This window comes from Quercus robur, chromosome 11, assembly GCF_932294415.1.
Source record: "Quercus robur chromosome 11, dhQueRobu3.1, whole genome shotgun sequence".
Classification (NCBI taxonomy): Eukaryota; Viridiplantae; Streptophyta; class Magnoliopsida; order Fagales; family Fagaceae; genus Quercus; species Quercus robur.
This window is the reverse complement of record NC_065544.1, coordinates 14,766,404-14,775,296: the sequence shown is the minus strand read 5'-3', so window position 1 is coordinate 14,775,296 and position 8,893 is coordinate 14,766,404. Positions and strand designations below refer to the sequence as shown.

The following is an 8,893-nucleotide window of genomic DNA, read 5'->3' as shown; positions in this document are numbered from 1 at the left end:
ATTCTTTAGAAAATATAATGTAATTATTCTCATAATACTATATTTGTGTTAATAGTATTTATTATTTGGCTTTCTTCTTCAAAGAATCCTTTGGGATTGGAGGGCTTATTAATTGGAATATCTGGTCGCCGCAGATATTCATTAATCCAGCTAGCTGGTAAAATGTTATTTTCATTATTGCAATACTATACGGAACTTTGAATCACAGCCTAACGCACAACTTTGAACAAGTTGTTGGAAATTTTGGTGCATGAATTGAAAGCAACCAAAAGAATAAAAAAAGTTTCTAGCGTTTCTATAATTGTGGGAATCTGTCCCTCTGGTGCTTATAATTCTACTTAGAGAAATGTATAAACAACAATGCACACAACAAATTTAATAATTTTTTTTATATAATTTATTTAAGTGATAGATTATGATTATTGCAACATCACTTTTATTGGAATTATCATTAACTATATTTTTATTCTACAACAATCACAATCTGTCATCTCAACAATTTTGCAAAAATATTTGTAATTTAAAAAAAAAAAAATTCAATAGTACAAGGGGAGAAAGGGATTTGCCCTGATTCTCCTATTAAAAAAGAAAGGCGGTGTTATCTAACTATAGGGACTCTTAACATTAAGGACAAATTACAACTTACCTACATGAGGTTTGGTCAAAATATAAGTTGTCTACCTGTAGTTTAAAATTTGATATTTTACTCACCTGAGATTAGATCAGTTAGAATTCCATAACCCACAACAAGGCCAAATATGTAACTTTGCTCCACTTTTATGTCTCTTTTCTCTAAAAACACAAAAAATATAAAAATACAAAATCAAATAAGATAAAGAAGAATCCAGCAAAACACTTGCATCATGAGATTTCAAACCACAGATAAGCAACTTAAATTTTGGTCAAACCTCAGATGGGTAAAGTGTCAAATTTCAAACCACATATAGGCAACTTAAATTTCGATTAAACCACATATTATTAATTTGTAATTTGCCCTAACATTAAACTTCAAATACAAATATTAAAATGTGCATATGCTGAAAAACGGGCACACAGCCCTGTGTACTAGTAGACTACTATATATGAGAAGATTGCTTTGTAGTAGCTGTAAAAGGACAAAGAATATTTGAAGTAAGAAGATTAGTCTATTGGAAACTTGCCAGAAAAGCCTTTAATAAAAGTGTAGCACGATGGGTATATGCCACTAAAAGTCTAAAATCATCTTTACGATAGCTTTTTGGATATGGTTCTACTCTTACGTTGACGAGAATAACAATTTTCATATGCAAACATTATTCCTAAATTGGACCATTATTAACATCACTTTTTCACATATCAATAATCATTCATCACATTAACAATTTATAAAAAAGTTTTTAAGATAATTTGTAACTCTAATATTTTCCACTACATATTGGCCTATGTTGAGAGAATTTTTCGCTTAAATTTGTATACACAAACCTAAGGGCAAACCAGTAAAGGTTTAGTATTCCACAAAATTAAAGGTTTATATAATGTCATGTCATTTAAATAAATTATCAACCATTCCTTAGTAATGAAATGAGATTTTAATTTTTTTTTTAACACCAAAATGAGATTTTAAATGAAATAACACTATGCATGCCTTATTATTATTATTATTATTATTATTATTATTATTATAGATAGTGAGGAGCACTGTTTTAAAAACTGGACCGGACCGGCCGGTCCGACCGGTTCAACCGGGAACCGGGAGCCAATCCGGTCCGGTTAAAAGCTCCAAAACCGGTCAACAACCGGAAAACCGGTCAAAAACCGGGGTCCAACCGGAAATTAAAAAATAAAACGGTTCTATGACCGGTTCGGTTTTTAAAACCATGGTGAGGAGAGAGGAGGCAGGAGACGTGGGATTCAAAAACTAATATGGGTTACCGAAAAAAAAAATATCATTACTGCTAGATTATCACTTTAACTTACCACGCATACCTTTAATTTCATTTAATAACTAAACTTTTACATTTTAAAGAAAATGGATAATATATTAATAGACCAAGCTAAACTTTTATGACAAGCTTCTAATTTAGTAAATGACCAAGCTAAAATCACATTTTCAAAATCAGATAAACCTCAAGAACAAGCTTTGGCCCAAAGTGAAGGGAGAAGGGGAGAATAGAACTAGTGACTCCACTTCACGAGGCGTGGTCCCTAGTCAATTATGCTGCTCCTTGGGGTACGAAAACTTTTTAAGTTTAGCATGCTATAACTCTGAAGAACTCTTCTAGCAGTAATACACATCCTCTGCCAAATAAACATAAGCATTTTCTCACCAAAAAGCTGCCTTAAAGTGACGACAAACGAATATGACAAGACCTCCACATGATGATGCCATCAACTGCACATCATAACATCTTTTCCACTGACTTCTGGAAAATTAAATCAAAACCAGACAGCTCATTGAGGGCTTGAGAAAATTTCAAGCAACTTAGTTAAATTATCTAGAGCTTGCTCAGCAGCAGCAAAGCAAAGTTTAAACAAGAATATCTAGAGATGATTAAAGCTCAAGTGAAGCTTGAACACACTAATATATTATATAAGCTAAGCCCAAGAGCCAAACACATGGCTCAGCTAGGCTTAATCAGTTGATTGGGGCCTACACAATCCCACCCTCATCACCCCTAGCACCAAATTCCAAAAATCCTTGCTCTGGTGTTCAGCCTTAAGCTTCAGATCATCCTCAATGCTAATTGATACCAAGACATGTGTACTTGAACCAACAACCAGCTTTTACCTACACCCCTAGCAAAAGGACTGAACTGGATTAAATATAAACTGAAGACAAAGAAAATACAAGAAGTGGAAAAGTAAGGGAATTCGACAAACATGTGCGCACACACACAGTCATTAAACCAAGTACTAAAGGCTCAATGGAATTGTAATCCTTGATCAAAACAATTGCTTTGAGCTGAAATAACAAACAACATAGAATATCACTAAAATGTTATTGAATCTTTGAGAAATCCAAGCTAAATAGTATTTGGGGATAATTGGCATCCAAGAAAGGGGTTTCCAAGGATAGTTACCACCCGTAACCAAAAGACAAAACATATTCTCTAACTAGCTTCTTATAAATCCCAACACATTTCCTCTTTTTTTTTTCTTTACTGATAAATTACACACGCACAGTGGGTCTTGAACACACAACCTCACCCTCCATCCCATTATTATGGGAGAACAAAGTGCCAATTGAGTTATAGCTCATTGTGATAATCTGGGTAAGGTTCAGTGTGCACTAAACCTAGCTTAGCGGGGGAAAAGAAGAAGAAGAAGGCTATAGCTCATTGTAATAGTCTACATAAGGTCCAATGTGCACTAAACCTAGCTTGGCGAGGGAAAGAGAAAAGGCCTGAGCAGTTTGTCTTCAGCATGCTAATATTGCAAACTTAAATGTCAAATTAACAAGTTCTCTTAAGTATATTTTATTGGCAACATTACTCACCTCGCCTTTGCAGACCAAATGTTTTTCTAATATGAACAGAACTCCCTTTCTTTTGATATAGTGAAATCCTTACACACTACCATTGCTCTCATTGTCTGTAACTCATCTTGGGCAGCACAAATAACAAGTAATTCACGATCACTTCAGTACTTTATCAAAATCTGTGTCCACATTTTCTTGCATAAGCAAACAAGGAACAGTAAATTATTAACTTTTTCCTCCTCGTTTCTTTGCCCTTTTATGTTCATTCCTTTCTCATTGTAAGTAGTGCCCAAATCTAGAGGCTCTAACACTAATATAATGCTTTGGAAACAGTATTCACGTGCAGGATCAAAATCTGTCAACTAAAGCAAAGAATCTAAAATGGATTCTGCAGGATTCTCCATCTAGAAACTAAACATGGGATACATGAGAATATATTTGTGTGCAGTTTAAGATTTTGGCATTTCTTCTTGAATTTAAAGCTTAAACAGATCAAACTTATATCCTAATAAGCTTTCCCTCATTTCTCCAAATGGTATGATGACAACCCAAACAACAGGACCTAAGGTCTGTATATATATGCCATCACCCATTTGAATTTGGCATTAATCAATTATTGACAATCATATCCAACATGCATTTACAATATCCAGCTACAACAACGCCAAATGCAATTCTCTAAAAGCTCGCAAAATTCACATTCACAAATTCAGAAACCACCAATAAAATAAAATACAATCATCAAACATCTCTACTAAAAACATGTATTCATCCAATATCATGATTTCTCGTCAATAATATCCAATGATCAAAGCAACCAAACATCACAGTACTCCTAAAATAGACACAAAAACCAGCAAAACCCAAAAATTAAGCATCAATGATTTAATACTTGCTTCAATCAAAAGTCACAATTGTATATCAGGAAAAAAAATATATAAAATAAAATAAACCCCATAATTACTCATTCTAGTAAGCACCTGCAATAAATTGATCATTAGTGCCTCCATGCTCCTTGGCATGCTCCTGGTGCATAAGGTGGCAGCGTTCCTCAGGGAGTGCAACCAGGTACGAGAAGGCCATTCCACCAAAGCAGACATGGTAGGGCGAATCAATGGAGTTGGTTTGAATGTACTTCGCATGGTAGTTGTCCAGCCATCTCTGAAATTCATTCTTCAAATAGTTGGTGGAAACCATTGGCTTCACATGGTCGGGCACCTCCTTCACCTTCTGCCCCTTGATCTTGCTGTAGAATTTCCTCATTGCCATTTGCTACACAGGAACTGCGAAGAACAAAACTTTAGAAAAGCCATTTCCCCCAACACCCCATTTATCACATTAAATACTCTAAAATTTTCCTTTTTTATTTTATGAGATAACTTTAACCCCACAAAGAAAATCCATCAAAACAAAAATGAAGAACATTTTTCCAACAATAAGAAGCTAGGTCCACTGTGCATCAATATAAAACTTTCTCAAAACCTTTCTCAAGCCAAGCTGTAAAGGCCTCCAAATACTCCTAGCAGTAAATTGAACTTTCTTTCTTTTTTTGAGAAACCAGTAAATTAAACTTAGCCATATAAAAAAATAAAAAAATAAAATCCACTCTTTCATTTGTATTCCTATTTCCCCATCAATCCAACAAACAAAGAACAAAAAAAAAATCCCATTTTCCCGGAAAATCTAATCCGCACAAAAAAAATACCAGAAAAACAAACAAAATAGAAATTTTGTTTGTTTAAAGAATGGTCTTGTAGACTGCAAACGAATAAATTCCAAAATTTGTGATTTGTTTGCAGTTTTTATCTAATTTCTGTATGCAGCTATCGACTCACCAATCCACAACATATCCACAACCTACAGCAATCCACTCACTAATCCTTTGATAGTACTCTCTAGCATAACAAACTCTCTTTGTCTAGAATATCTTTATGTTGTTGAAAAATTCTCTGTTAATCGCATGCCCCTGAATTTTTTTGACATCCTTCACATAAAAATAATTGTTAGTGAAAGACATGGTCTCTTTTCCTGCCCCATTAGGCATCTCAACCATGCATGACCACTTTGTGTTTTGGAGCTACAGCTCTGTTACATTTGCATTTTATTAACCCCTTCAGATGATTCCTCTCAAAGTCAAGGAGGTCATCTCCATAACAAGGTTAAAACATTTATCTTCGTCAGTACTAACTGGATCCTCCTTTAAAAAATGTCTCCTCCTTATGGCTACTTAAATTCAAGTAAGATTTTCTTCATCAGGTTTTCTTTGGTGTTTATATCCTGTGGTTCACCTCAGGATTGCAAAGCTGCATCCTCAACAGAGAATTACTTTCTCACATATCATGTAATTTGTCAAGAATCCTCCAGGTTACAGCATCTGGGGCCAGCCCATTCCTTCTCATCTCTCCCACAACTTGATAAGCTTCTCTCATTAAGCCCAACTTGCATGCACTGTCAATCAAAATATTATAATTGAAAATGTTTGGAGAGACCCCAGAATCAACCAATTCATATAAGAAATGACAAGCTTCATTGAATTTGCCTGAGCAGCAAAGCCCTTTGAGAAGGGCTGCATAAACATAATTATCATGATACTTTGATGGCCATATGACATCATCCCAAAACTTCATGGCCTCTTCTATTCGGTTGGCTTTACATAATCCATCAATTATTATAGTATAAGTGGTACAATCCACTGAGACACCATCACTTGCCATTCTATTAAAAAACCCCATTGCTTCATTTGCTTGCTGAAGTTTAAACAAGCCATGAAGAACTGCATTATATGTCACAACACCAGGCCTAACACCTCGTTCTGGCATTATGTGATACAAAAAGTCAAAAGCTTCCTGGGTTCTTCCAACATTTAATAAACCCTGTATGATAGTAGTGAAGGTCACAGCATCCGGGGAACAAAATTTGCCTATTATCATATCATTTAATACCTTCAAAGCTTCTCCAATCCTCCCCATCTTGCAAAACCCATTTATAACTGTGTTCAAGGTAATGACATCAGGCTGACACTGGTTTTGAAGCATGGAAACAAGTGCATTCAAAAGCTCAGTTGGGTTAGTGATAAGACAAAGAGCTCTTAAATATATATTGAACATTCTAGTTGTGTCCACACCCTTCTTATTCAGCATATATTGGAGAAGATTCCTTGCCTTGTAGAGGTCTGATTCTTTGCAAAGACCTTCTACTAGAACCTTATATGTATACTCAGATGGTAGGTACCCAAAATCAATTCCTTCCTCCAACAACTGATATGCCCTCATATGACCTCCCTCCTTGCACAGTCCATGTATGATAGTATTGTACGACGCTAAACTTGGAAGAAACCCCCTCTTCCTCATTATGTAAACAATCCTTGAGGCCCCATGATGCTTTCCAGCTTTACAAAGTGAATCTATAATCTGTCCATAAACGAATTTCTCACACACACTCTTCCCTTGAGGCATGTCTTCTGCAATCCTAAACACTTCGTGAAAAAACCCTTCTCTACACAAAGAATCAACCAGGTTGGCAAAAGCAGCATTTCTCACAGAAAGGTCCTTTTCATCACTCACCTTCTCCCAAAGTTTGCACATCAATTCCCTCCCACGCTCAATGTCGTGCTCCCGAAGAACACCACCTAATAATACACTATATGTTAGCGAATTGGGTACCACACCATTCTCACCCATTTCATCAAACACCTTGTGGGCATTACCCAATTCACCAATTCTACAATACCCATTAATCAAAGTAGTATAAGAAACAACATTTGGACAATGCCCTCTACTCTTCATATCAAAAAACAACCTATGAGCTTCATCGGGCTGTCGTTGTAACGAGCAAAACTGATTCATCAAACGGTTATAATTAGCCAAAGACGGGACAAACTCAGGCTTAACATGAATCAGACGATGAATAACATGCAATGTGGTATATGGGGTTCGAGAATCGAGTAATCTGGCAATAAGAACATTGCAGGTACGCTCGTCAGGGACCCAATGAGAAGATAAGAAGAGTAGAAGGCGGTGGTGAGCTTCGGAGAAGCGGTGGGTGTGGCAGAGTGCGTGAATGATGGTGTTGATGTTGAGAGAGTCTGGTTGGTATCCACGGAGGCTGAGGCGGTCCAGAAGGCGAAGCGCCTCGTCGACATTGCGATCTTTGGCGCAGAGTCTGTGAATCTTTTTGGTCCAGTACGAGGTGTTGTTGGTGATGCTGATGTCGTGTTCTGGTTCACGTTTTGGTGGTTGGTCGATGATAGTGTGAGTGAAGAAGAATGCAGCAAGAGGTAAGGTTATGGTCTTGTGGTTGTGGTTGTGGTTGTGGTTTTGTGGGATTGGGAACTTTGGTGATGGGGCGATGAAGCGGAACATTGAACATTTATCATATGCAAATATTCCTGAAATCTGCTGATTTATTTGTATTCATTTCTTGTATTCGAATATTAAGAAGGAAATGTATATAATATTGTAAACATTTGATGAGTAGTGTATATTATTGGATACTTTTTATGAAAATGTGTACCATTTACATAAACATTAAATGTAAATCAATAATTGTCCTATAAAAAATAAGTGAGCGTCAGCTGCTATAGTAAACATTTACTGGTTTTTTTTTGTTTTTTATATAGATTTTATAATGGTCGAGTAATACTACAGTCACAAATTATTTTATAACATTTTTACAAACTGCTAATATGACAAATTCTTATTAGTTATAATATAGATCTACTACTAACATCATATTTATGTTTACTAATAATTATTTGAAAATTATTAAAACCACATCAGCAGTTTGTAAAAATGTTATAAATTAGTTTGTGTCTGTAGCATTACCCATAATAGGTCCAGTTAATGCATGTCCTAAGGACATGCATTAACCATTCTTAATAAAAAACTTTTTTATGAAAAATTGAAAAAACTGTCAAATTAATTAGTTACTTTTTTTTTTCCATAAAAATTTTCCTTAAATGGTTTACTAACATATACCTAAGACATACGTTAATAAAACCTTTTTATAATTATGCTAATATCGGAGAGTGATCGTCCCGGTAATTGGACAAGTAGGATCTTACAACGAATGACTAAGTTTATATGTTGGACAAATAGCTTTTTTCAGATGAATAGTGTTCCTAAGGTGGATATCCATTGTTAGTGTGTCTGAGTGCCAAAGATGTCAAACAAATGAGCATGGATTGGGCAACTGAAGTTAAGGGTGATGATTTAGTTTTCCACGAAATTGAATGTGTATATAATGTCATGTCATTTTAAATCAATTATCAGTAATATATTCTTTTTTAATGAGATAAGACTTTAAATGAAATAATGCCATGCATGCCTTCTTATTATTTGATAGATAGATAGGGGGAAAGGAGTAGGTATAGGGTTCGAATCATAAACATAGGGCACTGTAAAAAATATCATTACCACTAAACTATAACTTGAACTT

General features: G+C 35.2%; 2 protein-coding genes across 4 annotated transcripts; both read right to left on the bottom strand.

Moving 5' to 3' along the window:
* Positions 1 to 2,237: 2,237 nt before the first annotated feature.
* On the bottom strand, positions 2,238 to 5,438 carry LOC126706261 (uncharacterized). Of its 3 annotated transcripts, none has more exons than XM_050405654.1 (3): positions 5,293 to 5,438; positions 4,438 to 4,740; positions 2,238 to 2,787 (listed from the first exon to the last, which is right to left on the bottom strand). In XM_050405654.1, the coding sequence occupies exons 2-3, from the start codon at positions 4,724 to 4,726 to the stop codon at positions 2,768 to 2,770; spliced, it is 309 nt and encodes a 102-aa protein (XP_050261611.1). In that variant the 5' UTR covers positions 4,727 to 4,740; positions 5,293 to 5,438; the 3' UTR covers positions 2,238 to 2,767. The 3 variants fall into 3 exon arrangements, with proteins under 3 accessions (XP_050261611.1, XP_050261612.1, XP_050261610.1); XM_050405655.1 differs by having other exon boundaries at positions 2,238 to 2,775; XM_050405653.1 differs by having other exon boundaries at positions 2,238 to 2,767.
* A 349-nt stretch (positions 5,439 to 5,787) lies between these two features.
* Positions 5,788 to 7,905, bottom strand: LOC126706260 (pentatricopeptide repeat-containing protein At3g18020). Its single transcript, XM_050405652.1, has one exon. It carries the CDS (start codon positions 7,816 to 7,818, stop codon positions 5,788 to 5,790), a length of 2,031 nt encoding a protein of 676 aa, XP_050261609.1. The 5' UTR covers positions 7,819 to 7,905.
* Between the last annotated feature and the right edge of the window lie 988 nt (positions 7,906 to 8,893).